Source organism: Silurus meridionalis, chromosome 13 (assembly GCF_014805685.1).
Source record: "Silurus meridionalis isolate SWU-2019-XX chromosome 13, ASM1480568v1, whole genome shotgun sequence".
Classification (NCBI taxonomy): domain Eukaryota; kingdom Metazoa; phylum Chordata; class Actinopteri; order Siluriformes; family Siluridae; genus Silurus; species Silurus meridionalis.
In genome coordinates, this window is record NC_060896.1 from 3,787,767 (window position 1) to 3,808,084 (window position 20,318).

Below are 20,318 nucleotides of genomic sequence, written 5' to 3' on the forward strand. Positions count from 1 at the left end.
TTCTGTCTGTCTGCCTGCCTGTCTGTCTGTCTGTCTGTCTGTCTGTCTGTCTGCCTGTCTGTCTGTCTGTCTGTCTGCCTGTCTGTCTGTCTGTCTGTCTGTCTGTCCTCATAGAGAATGTTTGTCAGATCACAGATTGTTGTTATATATGGAATGCAGTGAGGTGTGGATTGTGGACTGCAGTACCCAGCGTCACAGACATGCCATGGCCTCGTGCCACCACATGCCAGATGCCAATAACTTCACACCCTGAAGGTTCAGCCAGGGGTCGGTACAAGGTTGGAATCATGTCAAGTAAAATAGCAAATGCCTGCAGAGTATGAAGGACTTCACATCCAGGACCTGGTTATGTAGATAGCAGTTATATTGCTACAAATGTTTTGCTTTCCCTTAACGTTTTCGTCTTTCATTAGAACTAAACACTGATGCCCTCTTCTTTAACTAGTGTAGACTCAGTCTAGCATTCTCTCCATGAGTGTTGCTTGTGATGGGCAGCATTGTTTTTTAGATTAGTATTATATTATTATAGTATTTAACTACATGAGATAGTCCCAATCAAATCTTAGACAAATTCTATAGCAGATTATGTGATCCTGTGTGTTGACACCCTTATCCAGAACAACTTACTTTTATCTTATTGATACAATTAAGCAGCTATAAGATTAAGGGCCTTGCTCAGGGGCCCAGGGGTGGCAGCTTGGTCTGTGTGTGATTTCTTACAACTTGCAGATTAAAAATCTAATGCTTTAACCATTAAGCTTTCCCAGATAACTGCACTTTGCTTTTGTGATTTTATGACACAACTTCGGCTCATGCAATGATACAATTCAAATTGAAATAAGGAATAGCTTCCGGTTGGGTAAAGGATGAAAAACCTGTATACACCAGTGATTGTTTTATTGCCCTGCATTGTGCATTGTCCTTTTCAAAATCTCCCAAAAAAAAACTGACAAAGAGTCCAAAATAGAGTCTAAAACAGGGTCACTGTGATATAAATTGTTGAGTAACGATTCTCTCATGGTGAAAAGTAATCCTGCAGAAGAACAGCAATATTTCAGGTGTTTTCGTATAAAAGACAGAAAGTTCCTTTAAAGGGCACCCTGACCTGGCTCAGCTTTCTCTACTCTCTTCGAAATGAAGTCCACAATCTCTGGGCTTTACCTTCTTGGATAGCATTTGATTACTTATAAATGTTCATCATCAGCCAGTCATTTGTGCTTTGGTCATATTATATCCCCTTCACTGGTCAGTGTGGTGTTTGAGGGGTAAGATGGGTAGTGATGGGGGGTATCAGAGAGTGGACAAGTACAAAGCGGTAGTAGAAACGACATGGGGCTGCATGTCATGCTGTGCTGTTGGCTTGACAAGGTGCTCATGGGGAATTCCATGGCCTGCAGTTCAGATTTCAGCCCTCGCTCTGACCTGCCATCAAAATTTTTGCAAATGTGCTTCTAATCAGGTGTAGGCAGCATGAAGTATATTTAATATCCCTCTAGAGAGCCAATAAAGCCTGCAGCAAGTACAGAACTGGTAAAAAATAACAACATTAAAGAACAAACCCGGCGAACGTCAACAATGAAATGTAATATGTAATAAAAACATAAACTTTTATCGCTGTATTATCTCTTTTTTTGATTCATGTCTGTTTTTGAAAAAGAAAACATAAATTTAATGTTCCATTAGTAGTGTATTTTTTACAATAAAATGTACGTATTGGCCTTAAATGTGGGTCAAGGTCCCTGATATTTATCCTTCCAATTAGCTGTTCTGAACATATTCATCTACGAGGCACTAGAAAGAAATGACGGAAAAAGTCAAGCCTTGTTAAAGATACTTTTAGAGGTCAGATTGTGCTGGGAGGTTTATTGATAAGATAAATAAGACACCAGAGAAAACATTCTCCTCCCTATTGCAGTGGTGAAAAACTGCAAAATGTCTACGTTTCTATGTTTTTATCGACATACATAACATGCACAAAACGACTACGCTACAATACTTACTACAAGCCTTCACATGCATTACATATCAACCGAATGTCAGCCGAGAATTAATCAACTGAGCTGTAAATTTTAATTATTGTGCAAGCATTCGATCTCACGTCAGCTGCGATAACGTTCACACAGTCACCGGATCCTCCAAGATTAATCTTAGTCAATACAATCAAGCCAAATATTTGTATTGGACCATCAGACTATAATAATCATTATCAGTATATATAAAGAAATAATCGGAGGGGATCTAAAGCCTATGCATGCATTCCAGATAAGTATTTATTCACCTGGTGCACGTTATAATGCTGCAAAGAGTTGAACTTTTGACTTCTTTTACAGCTTGCTATCTTTATATACTTAAATTGTGTCTGGAAATATGGTGAAGATAAATAGTGTCACCTGGTATTAGTCAAATAAAGGCTTTCCAGCATGAAGGGTTTCTACAACATAGACGAAACAATCAATTCAGTTCCATTCATTTTAATTTATATAGCGTTTTTAACAATGGACATTGTCTCAAAAAATTGAAAGTTTGTTCCTTGCAATTGTAAGTTTGTCCATAATGAGAGATCCAGTGGTGACTGTGGTGAGGGAAAAACTCCCTGAGATGGCATGAGGAACAAACCTTGAGACAAACCAGACTTAAATGGAAACCCATCCTCATCTGATCAGCTTCTTGGAATTTTATTTTTTTTTTTTCAAGATGATCTTTGCTGTAAAAATGACTCAATTGCACCCCTGTATATACATTTTACAAGCAAATAAATCACATCTAGGCCTTTTCATTAGTCCTCTTCATTAGTGATTATACCTGGATGTCCAGGGGGTAGTAATGCGGATGATAATGATGTGATCATGGTGTTATGTATGAGCAAAAACGCATCCTGAGTATTGCTCTAACTCTATATTTGTCCAACACGTGCTCACTTATGCTCACACATACGAGCATTACTAAGCTTGTTAATAACACTCCAGAGCTGTAGTGTGTTTATGAGGCCTGTTTCTGTTCTGCAGGTTTGATCCTTGTTGATAATGATGATAATAAGGTGGTGATGTTCTTAAAAAAAAAAAAATAACCAGGAATTTGTTTTTAACATTGCCAATTTATTTAATACTCAAACAATTTCTGTTCTTGAATATGCTCTTAATATCACAAAGTATCTAAATACAGGCATCTGAGGTATATCCGTCTGCGTGGGTACAAGTCGAGATGGGTTTCTTCGGTTCTTCTTGAAAGAATCTTAAGCACAGAGGTGTAACTAAATGAAGGAACACAAAGACTTGAAGAAAAGGAAAAATCACTTCCACGGTTTGGTTTAGTTGATGTGTTTTAAACTATAGTTGTAATCCATAGAAAATCCATATCATTTCAGTCAGAAATCCAGTGATTCATTATTCATAGCTTGCCATTAACAGAAGCTCACTACCTGCAGAGAGAAGAGGAATATAAAGCACTGCACAAATGTCTTAGGCACAGGTTGAATATTTCTCAAAATCTTTTTAAAAAAATGGAATACAATGTATCTAAAGATCATCAAAAAACAAAAAAGACTAGGATGCGAACTAATAAAGTAATGCAAATCAGTATTTAGGACAACCAGCCCTTCGCTTTCTAAACGCCATCGGTTTTCTAGAGTTTGCTCTTATTCGCTTTTATAAGGAATCCACTGGGACATTCAGGAGAATCTAACTGATATTTTTTTACTTGCTTCTTATTCTGAAAGTAAAACTAGACACCCTCCATTATGTTCATTTTGTATTTCTATTTAACAAATTGCTATATTTAAGCATGTTCAGATTTTTTTTGTCCAATCAGATTTCAGCTTCTATGTGCTGCCATGTCAATCTAATCTGCCCAGGGCCTTCACAATCAGTACTGCTGGCCAATGTACCTCAGAGAATATTAGCAATGGGTCTGTTTCTTTAACCTATTAGATTTCATATTCGCCTCACAGGGTTGCTAGCTGGCCCAGAACAGCGTCAGCATTTTTCCATCCTCAGATTGGTTGGTCAGAGGGAAACTGTTACAGCCAAGTTCGACTGGCAAAACATGTCTGTAGAGCCCTGCACACATTAATACTTTTTACGCCCACAATGGCTCACGAAGGAAGAGAAAATAATTTGGTCTCGGACATTCTTTAAAACTCATTTTCCAGAAAAGCTAGACATTGTGAGGAGGTCGGCCAACCCCAAAGCTAGCTAGCTTGTCTCGGCACGGGAAAGGGTTTGTTCAGCACTTCCAGACCAGTGAATACGAGCGGTACCACTGGATTACAGCCTCTGAGGGGTGCTGCACATTATGAGTCTGCATCTCTGGTGAGTAGGTTGCATTTTATTTAAATTTTTAATATTTTTGTCATGTTATTAGACAAATATTTATTCTGAACTGCTCCAGATGTTGTAGGTGCACAGTTGTGGTTGTAGCGTAGAGGTTTGGAGTCTTAACTGGGTTTCTTGCTTTAGTAAAATGGTTTTCACCTCCATATGTAAAATGCCTCTCTCTCTGTAATGCCACGTGTTGTTATATTGCGTTTTTGTGTAGTATTGATGGTGATTATAATTGCAAAGTGATAGGGGTGGTATTAAGAGATGAATTAAGTCGGGTAAGACCCCACTGAAAGCCCAGGTACCAAATGCACGGCCCACGGGATGGTACATTGCTGACACTGGAGACTCCTTCAATAAATGTTTCATTTTATGTTTTTGCATGGACAGAGTATATGGAACAATTGGGATCCAAATCTGAATTTTGTCATGGCTCTTGCTAGACAATGAATCAACACTTTCTGGGAATTCAAAAGTGCTGTGGTTTAAACTTGATGTATGTTTGTGAAATGGGAGTGCTTCTACTGACACTGTAGTTATTGAACAAATAATCAAATAAAAACAAGAACCACTGGGTGCCTAAAACCTTTACACAGTACTGTATATTTTATACAGCTCAGAAGCAAGTCACTAGAGAATCAACCGCACCTGATGAACAGTCCGACATTTTTTCCCCTTACAAATATCACACTTTGGAGATTCCACATGGTCACAGAGAGATATTTCTCAGCTTCTTTGGCATACGTTTTTGTTCACTCATCAGCAAAAGGTGAACATGTCCACTAATGTGTGTACAATAGACTCTCCAAATGAAAGCATTGGATCATCTTAAGGCAGTCTCTCGTTAAAGGAATTGGTCAGAACGATTGTTTTAAACACACACACACACACACACACACACACACACACACACACATACACACACTTCATTTCTCAGACACACAATCAAATAACCTTGGCATATTAGACATCGTATTATAACGTCATATCGGTCAAAATAACTTGGTTTAACTGTTTTAAGTGCTTGTTCCATTATACGCCAAGCACGTATACATTTATTGTAATTCAATCGATCAAATCAGTAAATAATATGGTGTAGCCTTTTAACAATTTTTTTTTTCCAAATAAAGTTTGCCTGCATTGTTATCAATATAACATTCAGTGCAAATAAAAGATATATTAATATAACATGTAAGAATGTGTGTTTACTGTGAAACCTGTATTATTAACCTACATACAGTATATCCCTGTGTCTATATTTATAATATATTTCAAAAAAAATTTCCTCTTTACTTTTCTTGGTCTTGGGACATTTTGTAAAATATTTTAAAAAATCATCTTAAAAAAAAATTATTAAAATTTCTATTTCTGATTGTATACTGTTACATATTCAACATACAAAATGCTACTGATCCTCCCGATTCACAGTTTGATTTGATATAAGCGTAAAAAGGTTTTAAATATGCGATAATACCTTTACATTTGTTATAAACAATAACCAGAAGATCACCGAAGGTCACATGATGATCTATTCAGACTAAAAGAAACTGATTTGTTACATGGAAGGAGTGGACGTAGAGAGCACTCCAGTGTCTGTACTGTACATGAGTGAAATGCACTGGTGATACCAGGTGTTATCTACCCTGTGGAGAACATCAGACATTCACAGTCTGGGACCGTGTTGGTCGTACAGTCAGGAAAGAGAAAAGTAGAGAAGTGAGGGCTCGTTAAATTGCCCCCTTTGTCCCCGGCTGTGGCGTGGTCACCACACTCTGCAAATCTTTTCAGGCACCATGTACTCGTTTTTCTGGCACTGGAACGCTTTGGCAAACTCGGGGAAATTCTGCAAAGATCCGAGAACCCTGTAGACAAAATTGCAACCATTAAAAAAAAAAAAGCAACAGAAGCAATACATTTCTGAAATGGACATCGTACTTACCGGAATTTTCCCGGACTGTGGACGTCAGTTTTAATGGAGTTGACGGCGTGTTCAGGTCGATGCGTTCCACACCAGACCTGGAGTACAAAAGGAGTTGAATAAACCTCATTTATCATACAAATACAAATATTCCTTACCAACCATGTACTCATACATCATGCATGGAAGCATTTCCATTAGAAATATGGTATTTATGAATGTCCATATAGTTAAAAAAAATTGACTCTTTATGTAAATTTACATTAAAAAAGAACATTTGAAACAACAGTAGTGAGTTTAAGTCAACTTTCAAGTCACAAATCATATTTCCATTATGAGGATCCCCCCCGCCCCACACACTCCATTCATGACTCATAGTAAACAGCTAATGACTAGCAAATAATTGCTAAAGACTTAGCCATGTGCTTTTTTTGGTCAGGTGTCTCTTGTTTGTTTCATTCCTCTCACATCTTCACTGCTGCCTTGTTATTGGTCCTTGTGTTGACTTTTTGTTCTGTTAAACAGCAATTCTCACTGCTGTGTTTGACTTATGTCTGTACATATACACACCCATTTGTGTGCATCGTCTGTGCAAAGCAACTCTTTCAGCACTCTGCATTATACCATTTCCTGACCCAATCCTGTATTACATTTAAGTTTTCGTCTGCTGATTTAGATTGTATTCCTATTATAAATAAACGCTCTTCGTAATTCCATCCTCTTCCACGTTGTGCATTCAGTGCTTGGTCCATCGCACCAGTTTAATAAAAACTAAAACTTTGTCGCTTCATATTTCATGATGTAAATGAAAATCGAAAATCAAGTCTCAGGCAAATCAAACTAGCATTTTAATTTGCACAAAACTTGCACCTATTCAACCTGAGTCAGCATTAATTGAATACTTCTGTCTGCTGTTCGGTTTGGTTTGATCGAAAACCCCTTGCTTGTGAGGCTAGTATAGATATTACTAGCTATTAAAAAACTTTAGCTCATTTTATAAATATGGAATTTATATGTTTCTATAGTATGTAAGCATTTATGCCATTTGACTAAGTTCCTTGCTCAGGAGCCCAGAAGTGGCATGGCCTTCAAATGCAAGTCCAACGCCTTAACCACTAAGCTACCACCTGCCGACTATATATATATATATATATATATATATATATATATATATATATATATATATATATATATGTGCATCACATCTAAATCTACCTTTCCACTGCCCTTTTTTTGTCCTTCTGCTCAGTGTGAGTCTCAGAGCTCAGTTCAGCAGCTCATGTCTATGGAAAAATGTCATCTGCAGTCCAAGATCAGATCAGAGCACCTACTTTGGTAGCCTGAATATTATTCCCAAACCATAGCTTGTGGAAAAACCTTGTGTGTCTATGCTGAAGCGGTTGTATATTTCAGTCCTTACCTGAGCAAAGTTTAAGAAGAAAAGCTGCTCATGATTAAGGTCAATTCCAGGCAATGGAGCTTCCTTTCCATGTTTCTTGATGTAGTTCTGGTATGCCTGAAATAAACAATTTAATGAGGTGGAGGTGGGATTCAGAGGCCCGAATGCTGCATGTTTCTCTACTTAGGTTTACTTTAGTTTGTGTGGATCTGCCCATCTGGTGCGCAGTATATTGGCACATACTGTATGTGTTCTCCAGTTAAGCTTTCGCTTCAGGCCATAGTTAAGACTCATTTAGCACAACCTGGCTGTGGGAAAAACCATCCGACACAAAAAAGCAGTATATACTGGTTCATTGTGTGCTTGGAAATTTGTCCCATTATGCCAAACATAATCTTAATCAACCAATCATAGGCTGGGCGGGTATAAAAAAAATACTTAGCTAAAACTGAATATGATATCAACTATTACTGCTGAGAGATGTCAGTTTTAAATGTGTTGAATGTTGCTCGTTATAAATTCTAATGCAGCCCTGCTAATATATAAAATTTGGTTGTAAAATTAGAGAAAAAATCTCTTTTTACCTTATTGATGTCTCAGATTTTTATTCTGATTGGCCACCTGGGGTTGATGAGTATTATTTAAAAATATCAATGGATCATTGTGATTTACTTCCTGAAATTTTAGTGAACACTTTGATGGCAATGACACTGTTGACCATTAAAATCTGTACTATTGTTAATGTCTCTGTCATATCCATACTCATATTTATACCCTTCCTTTTCAGTCTTATTCTATGAATATAGATAGATAGATAGATAGATAGATAGATAGATAGATAGATAGATAGATAGATAGATAGATAGATAGATAGATAGATAGATAGATAGATAGATAGATAGATAGATAGATAGGTAGGTAGGTAGGTAGGTAGGTAGGTAGATTTTGCTTTGTCGCTCCAGCTGAACCCCATCAGAGAACGTTGGTCAATTCTTGTACCTTCTTGTTGGTACCTCTAAAAGAACATTCATGCACCCCTAGTGATAGAACTGTACCTTTGTGTCCTGGTATGGTTAAAAATTGCATCCTGCTATTTTTTTATCATTTCAATGATGTTCTGCTGAACTGATTTGTCCAAAAAAATATATGGAAAAATATCAGGATGTAATTTGAAACCATACCAGGACACAAAGGTACATTTCTCTCACTTTTTTAAGCAGCAACGACACAAAAACCACAATGTCCTGCACTTACTTGATAAGACTGTCGAATGCCCCCATTGTCTGCAATATTCTCCCCGAGGGTGTTATTCCCATTAAGCTGAAAAATGGGAAAATAGAAGGAGACAGATGAAGAAGTGACAGACACATATTCATTCTAGCCATTTCTACATTTGAACTCTAAAAACAAATTGAACAGACTAACACAAGGCTGGTAAAAGGCAATATCAATGCAATGACACATACAATAGGATCTTCTGTGTCTTCTTTAGAACTGAAAGGAACACAAGTGATTATATACACAGGGCTGTCAGTTAAGTAGCTACACAAAGCCTAAGCTTATAATTTCTAGCCACTGTAGCCTGAAACTGATTTTCATGCATGTATGCAAATTATCATTAAGTAATTAACTAAGAGCTTCTGTACACAAAACCTATTATGGGTTTTTTTTTTCTTTCTGTTTTCGTGCATTCTTTTCACCTGCTACTTTGCAGAACGAGCAAATAGAATAGTAAATGTTATTAATTGTTGTATGTTAATATTAAAAACAAGAAATGATGTTGTGGATTACATTTTTACATCTGTTCAAGAAATACAATATCCACTTTTTTAACAAATGAGTAAAATATTAAATCAGGTTAAGTGATCATATCAGTGAGTTTTGTACATTTTGTCCATTGGCCAGGTCCCAGGAGAAGCTGCTGTACTGGTTCACAATACATTTCGACAGCTCCTGGAACTTCTGTGTTGAGGATGAAGTCCACCAGTCCTTCAGGTCGCCGTCTTTATCAAAGTTACGGCCTGGTCGGGAACAAATCACTGATCTGAGACATCAATTTACGAACACTGCTACTACTATATTACTACATAATAATAATAATAGTATAATATAATAATACTAATATGAATGATAATATAATAATACAATTTATTCTGTGTTTGCAAAGTAAAAAAGAATCAATGTCTGCTCTATATAATAGCATTAACTTCATTTCCCAGAATCCTCACCTAAACTAAACCTCCCACACAGTCACATGACCTCTTACATGATATATCATCCATCAGCCCACTTCGCTTTTCCTGTATTTTCCTGTATTTTCTTTGGTGAACGGCGTTATAGTTAAAACAAGCCAGCTAGCATGAGATCGGATTCTTTACCATTATCGTCAAAGCCATGAGTAATTTCATGGCCAATCACCATTCCAATGCCGCCATAGTTGAGAGACCAGGGCTGTCCTTTACCAAAGAAAGGAGGCTGGAGGATCCCAGCAGGAAATACTGGGTAAAAAAAAAATAAAAGAAATATCACTTATTGTTGTCAGTGAAAGGATAAAAAAAGATGTGACTTTATTAATATCTCTTTAGCTACAGTACCTATTTGATTTCTGCTAGATGAATAGAACGCGTTGACCACAGCTGCACCCGAGATCCACCTTGGGTTCAAACCGTGACACAATTAAATTGAATACAGACCACATATCCAGCCACATCTTAATAATTTATCACTCATTTATCACAGGGATTTTTTTAGCCGGCACTAAACTTAGAGAATGAGAAAAAGAAAAAGAGAAAAAGTCCAGAAACAAACTGTAATAAAATCTATTTTGGTTTAAATGTGAAAGAGCCTCTTACTCTTCCTTGTTCACTTTCACCCTCAACCTCTTCAGCCGTTTCTTTTGGCCAAAATCCAGATTCTTCAAGATGTTCTCAAAGTATTCTTCAGAACTGTAGCTTAGCTAAAATGTTAAAAGAAAATGTTTATATTTGTATATAAATAATAATAATATATATATATATTTGGACAAAAGCATGGAGACACCTGACCTTTTTTACCATATGTGGTTCTTCCTCAAACTGTTAGCACAAAGTTGAAGGCACACAATTGTATAGGACGTATTTGGATACAGTAGCTCAAGTTTCCAGTTCAAGTTTAGTTCTATAGCACTTTTCAGCATTACAGAACTTAGAATTTGAGGGGAATGATGTGTGTTTAACCCTGATCAGCAGTCTGGGGTGACTGTGGCAAAACTCCATTAGATGGCATGGAACCCATCCTCATTTGTGTGATATTAAGAGTGTGATTATAAATCATTAAAACAATGCAAAACACCAGTGGCATGACCTGTTCCAGCATGACAATGCCCCTGTGCACAAAGCCAGCTCCATGAGAATCTGCTTTACATGGGTTAGAGTGGAAGATCTGGAGTGGCCTGCTATAGAGCTCTGACCTCAACCCTACTGAACTGGATAAATGTGAACGCTGCCTGGACCCCAGGCCTCCTCGCCTCAACTACATCACTACCTGCTACTTTCTAATACAAAGGTTTTTAAACCTTTTGCTAAAGAAAGAATCCTTTGATTTAATCAGTATTTTTTAAATAATGGGCTCATTGTTGAAAAGTGTACAATAATATTCTGGATATTTATTGGCCCTGTGAATATTTTATTCCAGAACTTTATATAAACAGATCATAACAGGTCATAAATATGGCATTTATTAAGATGAAGCCTTTTTCAGTCAATTTTAAATATTCAGTCAACATTAAATATCAACGTTATAGGGGCTCTATATTGATTAACATTGCTCAAATATCAAATATCAGACTTATATAAAGTTTATATATGTTACTTCGCTTATAGTAACTGCTTCACCAAACAAATCCACCCCCCATTAATGAAGTTTTCATTTAGAGATTCATTAAAAACAGTGAACTAAGAAATAAAAAAAAACTTGATAATAAAAAAAGTTGTAAATGTTATGAACCCATTATTATCTATTTCCAGTCTCAATTTAACTTACTTCTTTGTATTCCTCATCCAAATATGTATTGTTCATGATATTTTCCGAGAACCCGATCCTCTCCCGAATAGCTCGAGCCTGCAAGAAATAAAAAAATCATCATATTTAATTGATTTGTTTACAGAGGGCATTCAGTTCTGTGTACTCAGTTTCATTCCTTCGAATCACATTGAATTAATATAGCATTAAAGTCTGTAGATCAAACTTCAAGTCAATATTTACACAAGAAGCTTTTGTTTGAGAAGGCATGGCTTAGTGACAGGGAAAAGCTGCTTAACCGCACACATAAATCAAACCTAACAAATTGAAATGATTGCTGTATGCTGCTTGCATGCAGTCAGAGTTGTGCCAAGAATCTGAACGAAGCTCACCTTCTCCTCTGCAGCTTTCCTGGTCTCAGCATCCATCCAGGAGAGGTCTTGTAAGTTACTAACGAACACTTCTCTGATGCCAGCAATCATCTCATCCATCTGAATCAGTCAGAAGACCACAACAAACATGTTAGTTACAAGGCCAAGTATACGTATTCCCACCTCTTAAACCTTTCTACATTGTGTAACTGGAATACACTTAACTGCAAAAAAGCCCTAAAGGGTTTTCCAATGGGGCGAGACATGGATTTGAGATGGCTCCTGTGAAATTTGCGTTAAACGATCTCAATAAAACTGTTTCTGAATGTAAAAAATCTACTACAGGTTGTGGAAAAAATATCAGCCAGGATTTATTTATGAAAAATGGGACCGTTTCACAGATCATCAATAAATCTATTAGTATGAAGACAAGGTAAGAATGGCATCGGTTAGGAAAACAGCCAAGAGGCCATCATTAAGAATGTTAAGTGCTCCAAAGAAGTTCACAGAACCACAATAGCCTGAAGCTAAGAGTAAAAAGTCCTATGAAATCTCTTTTGTAATTTTGGCATGTTTGCAACAAAAACGTGTTTAATACATATCTCTTTTCTGACATGACCAAAATTGAATGTTTTATGCTTGGCCTAAAGCAGCTGTCCCCAAACTACATCCCCCTCTCAACACTGCCAGAGACATATTTCAACAACTTTATTATAAATACAGTGGAACCTTGACACTCGCGACCTCGATATAACGAGTATATCGAGTAACTCGCGAAAAATCTGATAGTTCACGAGAAGCCAAACAGAGTTTTTACTAATAAATTACATACAAATGTTTGAAAAACTATTTCATTATTGTTTTATCCATTTAAAAGTAGTAAATAAAACACTTATAACAAGTAATTCATAGTTTCTGTTGAGTTTACACTACAGTACATGTACAATTCCGCTTGAAAAAGGAACCATCAAAAGGAGAATAAAAACCTCGCCATTTTTTGTTACTCGCGAGGGGTCATGGAACGTAACGCCCACGAGTAGCGAGGTTGCACTGTATATGTTTTACTCATATTGCATCTGTTGATAGTGGTTGGCTTTTAAACTAAAATTTCTCATTGTTATTTAAATTGCCCAATTACTGTATTTGTCAGATTTGCGAGATTCACCCACCAAACAGCAGAATGGTTCATTAAACAAACCTAAAAATAAATGTTTTCATTTCAATAGCAATAAATATGAAAAAAATGTCATTATGATAGAAACAATGCTCTTTTAATAGGCGATATATCTCTTGAAAAGTAATGCTCATTTGTCTGTACAGTGCATAAAAAAATAATAAACTAATCTAGCATCAGGAGTCATAATAGATACATTTCAAATCATAATAAATTGAAGAAAGGAAAAATGGTGTCCCTCACAGAGAAAAATGTTGGGCCCCCTAGCATAAAGCATCTAATTTGTTGGGAGCCCAACAATGCTCATCAATATGACAACAACTACTATTTGTATCTGCAGAATCTATGACAAGACCAAAAAGAATTGGCACAAATATCTGGATTGAAATATGAAAAGCTAATAGAGGCACGTCACAAAAAACCTGTTAAAGCAGGTCGAATTTAAGTCATTGTACTGTATTAAAGAGGATTTGGTCCAAAGGTTAAAAGATGCCCACACAAACCATGTTCACGATAGTGTCGTTTCGTCAGACTCCTTTGTTACCTTACTGGTGTTCGGTCTTAACCCTAAAAGTCTGGTGTTGCAACAGGGGTTTAGTTCACAACAAGCAGGAACCAAATGTGATTGAAGGCAACTGACCATCTCTGGCAAACACAGTATGAGCTGAGACACCAACTTCCCACAGACTTCCAGCAACGGTAGAGTGTTCGAGAATACCAGACTTACAGGAAACTCTTTGGAATAACACTTGAAACTCTGCATGTTAAAACATGCATTAGGTTATATGAGCAATCTGTTAGTACAAAATAAATTCTATAACACCTGACAGATGGGTTTATAATAGTCAATGAGTTATAGACTCCAAAAAAAAAAAAAAAAAAAGTGTCATGAATGCATTTGATGATTAAAAGAGTCTGTGCCTCAGCACGTCTCGATATTTCAGTTGGATGTGATATTTGTAAAACAGGATATATGAGGACGAATAGGAGGAGGGGATTCTTTCACTGTAGGATCGAGTTTACATCAGTGGCTTAGTAAACACTAAGCACATATTTCATACACTGAGCTGCCGGTTGATTAGTTGCAGTAATGTATTCGATCCGACTTGTGCACTCATTCAAATAAGAACTTAAATGAGAACTAAAACAACAAATTAAGACTTACACTGACATGCTGTTCAGTACACCATGTCCTTTTTTTTTTTCTTGCTTTCCATCCTAAAATCGTTTACATGCCTGACCTGAGTTTGGACAATGAAACTTTGTTTTTCTCTATTGCTGAAAATCGTGTTGTGCTTGGACTCGGCAATGTTTTGGTTTCTAATCTAATCTGATCTATAACCAGAGGCAATTCAGCTTTCACATACTTCACCTTTAATAGGGAACTGTGCATGTATGTAAAATACTGTATGTCTGCAATGATACTCTTCTCAGATCACTTACTCTATACAAATGTTCTGCGACACCTGACTTCTCCCGTCATAATAAGTTCTTTCCCAAAATGTTACCGCAAAGTTGGAGGCACACAGTTATAAAGGATGTCTTTGGATACAACAGCATTACATTTCCCCCTTTAAGCCAAGATTGTGATTTTGGCTATGATTTGGTCATCTGAGGGAAAATGAGAAAATTCCCAAATGATTTCTATAATCCAAGACTAAAATCTGTAGTCTTTGGTCGCTGGATTGTTTACAGACAGCCGATTAATGGCGGTCGTAATCTTTTTTCTCTGATGAAATCCTGGCAGTGTCAGAAGATTTCAGACTCTATTGACTGACAGGAAACCAATAGGAACCCAGAACCTCATGACACAATTAGCTCGACAACTTAAACCAGGGAAAATGGTGAAGCGGATCAGGTGAGCAGTACAGCAAGAAGAGAAACGTATCGAGATATAGAGGGAAAAGGAGTGTTTGTATGAGGTTTTTATTATCAAGGCATGTCATGAACAACATGAACACTACAGATTGTTCAATTGGTCTGAATGTGTCATGGAATGATGATTGCGTCGATTTGAAATTATGACAGATGAGATCCTACGGTGGGACATGGGGATCATGTTCGTAAAGACTGACAAGCAACGATAGCAAAGGACTTTTTAAAAACATAACTTGAACTCTAAGATCCAAACCTGTTCTAGCATGACAATGCTCCCGTGCATTAAGCCAGCTCTATGCTTTACATGGGTTGTAGGGTAGTGGCAGCTCAGTGGTTACGACATTAGACCAGACCGCCCTGAGTTCAAATCCCAGCACGGACAAACTGCCACTGCTGGGCCCTTGAGCAAGGCCATCAACCCGCACTGAGTAATGGTGTCTGACTAATATTTTTAATGGAAATGGAAATCAGAGTAAGATCTTGAGTGGCCTGCTATAAAGCTCTGACCTCAACCCTATTAAACACCTTTGGAATTAATGTGAACTCTGACTGAACCCCGAGCCTCCTCATCTCACCTATATCAGTACTTGAATGAGCACAAATCTTCACAACCACTTTCCAAAATCAAGTGGAACTTGATCTTCCCAGTCAAGTGGAGGTTATTATAACAACCAATGAAAGCTAAATGTGGAATAGGATGGCTTAAAAATCACAAATCTTGGTCACATTTGTTTATACAGTGATTTGTTTATTCAGATATATTCTTATATACCCAGTTCATCAAATAAGAGTGCTTGGCTACATTTTTTAGGATCCAGTTATATAAAAGGCATGAAAGTGCAACCACAATTCCAAAAAATGTAGGACGCTGTGTAAAATGTAAATAAACGCAGATTGCAATGATTGGGCAGTGGTAGCTCAGTGGCACTGTACTTTGGATCAGAAGGTCACAAGTTCAAATCACACCAGCACCAAGCTGCCCTTAAACTGCTCAAGTAAGTCATTTTGGATAAGGGTATCTGCCAAATGAGGAGACCAGTTGCTGATGTTTTGGAAGAGAACTGTTGTCCCATAGGTGTCTGCTACAGGATTCTAGCTGTTGAACAGTTCTGGGTGTTCTTTGTTGTGTTTTTCATTTCATGATACTCCAAATGTTTTCAAAATGTTAAAAGTCTAGACTGCATGCAGACCTGTTCAGCAGCCGGACTATTCTTTACAAACTCATGCTATTGTAATAGATGCAGTATGCAGTTAGTTCACAATATTGATTTTCGCCCTTGTTCCTTGTCCACTTTACTGTATTACACACTGAGGGACACTTGTTTTTGCTAAATTTTTAACACTGTATGTAAACCCTATTTTAAACTCAACATGTCAAGTGCAATATAAATAATTTTTAAAGAGATTATACTGTAAACACCGATCGTTAATACTGGCAACTCAGTCAAGCTGGATCAGGGGCGGGCAATACATTTTCCAAAAGGGCCAAATAAGAAAGTGGATTGGTTTTAGAGGGCCGGAACATATATATAATATATATTTTATATACTTATTGCTTATAATATCCTTAAGTAAGTTTCAATGCTCACTACAATTCCCACTATAAGAAAAAGTAAATCAAACATTACAGTGAGAAAATGTGAAAGACAAAATTATATATATATATATATATATATATATATATATATATATATATATATATATATATATATATATATATACATATATATATATATATATATATATATATATATATATATATATATAACTTGTGCAATGTTCAAAAAAGTAGCATCATAACGTTAAATAGCAGCAGATCTCGTGCTCGTCAAATTCTTGTATTTTTCTCCGTGTTTACTTTCATAATAACAATTCAAATTGTAATCCTTAAACACCGCTATATGTTCTCCACACACTAAGCACACAGCTTTGTGTTTAGCAAATAAATATTTAGAAGTCCATGCGTTGTTGAAAACTCTACAATTTTTCTTTTTTTAACGTTAGTTCGCATATTTGAGGGCTAATTTCTTGGAAGCTGTGCAACACATTAGCTGACGTGCCTAAGCTTACTGATGATGTTAATAAAGAAAAACAATAGTGGCCTTCAAAATAAAAGCCATGTAATTGGATTTTGTGCAACTATTACAAATTAATCGTCGCTCTTACACCTTTACTACAAACTCATGCGGGCTGGTAAAGGGATGTGGCCCATGGCCAGAATAATGCCCAGGTCTGAGCTCGATATTATATCCGGCCTTCAAAACTGCCTAGTTAATCTGGTCCAAATAGTTCTGACCTAAACAAAAGCTTTAGTGAAAAATTAACAGTCTAGCAATGATTTGTCTGTCAGAACGTATTTACATCAGAAGTGTGTCTCTGTGCTGAAGAAAAGCAGGCACACGCTAACCATGAGGCCCATCGCAATCAGTGATCAATGGAGTGTTAATGTTTCGAGATGAAAGCAGAGGAGATGGGCTCCTTGTAGCTCTGTGTGCTGCACAAACACATTTTCCCAGAGCTGAAAAACGTTCTAGCGGACAGTACAAATTACACCAGGCTAAACGTGAACAGAAATGTCATGTAGACATGGACACACACAGATACAGATACAGACACGGCGGCCGCTTTTCCCACGACTCACCATGTCCTTGCTGTCTCCAGCAAAGGCTTCTTCTACGTACAGTCTGCCAACAGCATTCTCCATGTTGTTGTTGACGTAGACCGCACACTGCCTCCAAATCGCTGTTTCTGAACTGGTACCGGAGACGGCCTGAGAGAGGACAGGACGTGAAAAGGGAGACGAGAGAAAAGTAAAAAAGCAAGGAAAAGAAAAGAGAATATGGATGTGGCGAGTAGGAATGAAGACAAGCTCCTTATTTAGACTATTGTGCCTCAGGTTTGGGATTTTTAATTATATATTAATGCACTTGGAACACAGTGTGGTTCATTTAGATTTCCACAAATCTATAAACTAAATACTAAAACGAAATAAACTGAATACACCCCAATTTAGTCCAGAATTAGCTCTTGTCTTTCTCCAAAAAAAAAAGTTTATAAACTCTGGACTATACTAAGTCTAAAACTATTTAAAACCATGACAGAGAAAACAGATTTCTATTCATTAAAGGGCTATTTTAGTCTAGGACTATGTTTAATCTCTGACTGGGAAACCGCCCCCTGAAGTTTAACTCGAAAAGAGAAATGATACACACTTTTTTAAACGCTTTCCTGGTGTCTTTGTATGCTCTGCTCAGGCCAACCACCATGTTCATGGCAAAGCGCCACACAATGTAGTTCTGGACGTCTCTGCACAAATAAACACAGAGTGACACTTAGATAATGAACATTTATTGATGCATGGACGTACGTTTGTGACACCATTATCACCTGAAGGACAGTAAGATATTGGGCTAGAAAACTGGCAAATGTACTCTAGGAGAGTATTGTGTCATGTGTTCACACAGCCTTTCAATATCCATAATCGAAAACGATTCAATATCTGAACGAAGTAAAACAAACAGAAGGAAAAAAAAAAGTACACCGTCCAGTACTCTAGAATAGAATAGCCTCAATCTGTCACATATACATTACAGTGAAATTCTTTTCTTATCCAAGTTTGTTTAAAAGCTGGGGTCAGCCATGATACAGCACCCCTAGAGGACATTGAGTTAAGGGCCTTGCACAAGGGCCCAAGAGTGGCAGCTTGGAGTTACTGGGGCTTGAACCCCCGACCTTCCGATCAGTAATTCAGCACTTTAACCGCTAAGCTCCCACTCCCACCACCTTATAGCCACTGATCAGGCATAACATTATGACCACCTGCCTAATATTGTGTTGGTTCCCTTTGCTGCTAAAACAGTCGTGACCCATTGAGCATTAAAGCATGAACTTCTTCAGCAGTTTGAGCTACAGGAGCTCGTCTGTTGGATCGGACCACACGGACCAGCCTTCGCTCCCCATGTCAATGAGCCTCGGCCGCCCACGACCCTGTCGCCGGTTCACCACTGTTCCTTCCTTGGAGCACTTTTCAATAAATACTGATCACTGAAGACTGGGAAGTTTTGGAGATCCTCTGACCCAGACGTCTAGACGTCACAATTTGTCTCAAACTCACACAAATCCTTACACTCGCCCATTTTACCTGCATCTAACATCAACTTTGAGGACAAAATGTTCACTTGCTGTCTAATAAATAAATCCACCCAGTAACAGGTGCCATGATGAAGAGATAATCAGTGTTCTTCTCTTCACCACTCATACCACTCTGTGTATATGGACTGGATAAAGTATCTACAGTAATCATAATCCAACATTCATTTCCATGCCACTTATAATCCAGATCCTTAAGGACATATAACTTATTTCTCCAGGTACTGTGTAAGGTAGATTATTCCTGTTCAGGACCTGGTTATTAGAAGACTACTTAGAAGTTCTGAGTATCTTACCTCTTTGTGTACTTGGTCAGGACAGGGTTAAGCTTCCTCAAGTAGTTAGGGGCATAAAGGATCACTTGCTCACTGTCCTCGATAGGAAGTTCAATCGTATCCATGATCTTATTAGTAAAGCGCGTCCAGTTAAAAACCTGGAAAGAAATAAACAATCTGAAACACCTACAATCTTATTTGTTCATTTACAAAATAAAGTATACATTATTTCGTATAGGTGCAGGTATATTTAAGGAGGGGTGGTGGCTCAGGGTCTTGGTTAATGTTACAAAGGTGAGGGGTTCAAGCCTCAGTATTGCCACGCTGCCACTCTTGGGTTGTATCATGGCTGCCCCTGCGCTCTGACCCCAGCTTTCTAACATCGCTGGGATACAAGTAAAAAGCCCCCCCTGGAATAATGCTGAGGAATTTCAAACTGAAGTGGCTTTAAGCCAGTTTTCTTTCTGTAGATAGAAACCAATTTGGTTTCTGAAATGTTGTTGTGATGGTTGAATTCTCCTAGTGTAAAAGCATTTTCAAATTCGATTATGTTTCCAGATGCTGAGAACATCGCTATCAAAAGGTTCTATCAAAACATCTGGTTAAAACTGAGCCCACAAAATCTGTCTGACATAAAGCAAAACAATCGATGCTCTATTCCATTTCCTTCAGTGGACATAACCACTTCCTGAGTGGACCTAACAATTTATTTCTAATAAGCTTTACACATGATGTGCTCAAAGTTTTTGGACACCTGACCATGTGCTTTTTGAACATTTTATAACATTTAGTCCCCATGAGGTGATCTTAATTCAAGATCTTCTACTCCAGCCCATGTA

At 37.4% G+C, this 20,318-nt stretch overlaps 1 protein-coding gene across 2 annotated transcripts in view; it reads right to left on the reverse strand.

Annotated features, from left to right (window-relative positions):
• Positions 1-5,318: 5,318 nt before the first annotated feature.
• Positions 5,319-20,318, reverse strand: part of LOC124396008 (neprilysin-like) — a 39,590-nt gene continuing 24,590 nt past the window's right edge. For both annotated transcript variants that reach the window (XM_046864937.1, XM_046864938.1), the window contains 13 exons: positions 19,501-19,637; positions 18,268-18,361; positions 17,697-17,825; positions 12,025-12,123; positions 11,654-11,731; positions 10,486-10,589; positions 10,228-10,286; positions 10,012-10,131; positions 9,521-9,654; positions 8,888-8,953; positions 7,655-7,750; positions 6,256-6,332; positions 5,319-6,178 (listed from right to left, as the gene is read on the reverse strand). In XM_046864937.1, the coding sequence (XP_046720893.1) occupies positions 6,079-6,178; positions 6,256-6,332; positions 7,655-7,750; positions 8,888-8,953; positions 9,521-9,654; positions 10,012-10,131; positions 10,228-10,286; positions 10,486-10,589; positions 11,654-11,731; positions 12,025-12,123; positions 17,697-17,825; positions 18,268-18,361; positions 19,501-19,637 (1,293 nt within the window). In that variant the 3' untranslated portion in view covers positions 5,319-6,078. The remainder of the gene's footprint in view (positions 6,179-6,255; positions 6,333-7,654; positions 7,751-8,887; positions 8,954-9,520; positions 9,655-10,011; positions 10,132-10,227; positions 10,287-10,485; positions 10,590-11,653; positions 11,732-12,024; positions 12,124-17,696; positions 17,826-18,267; positions 18,362-19,500; positions 19,638-20,318) is intronic.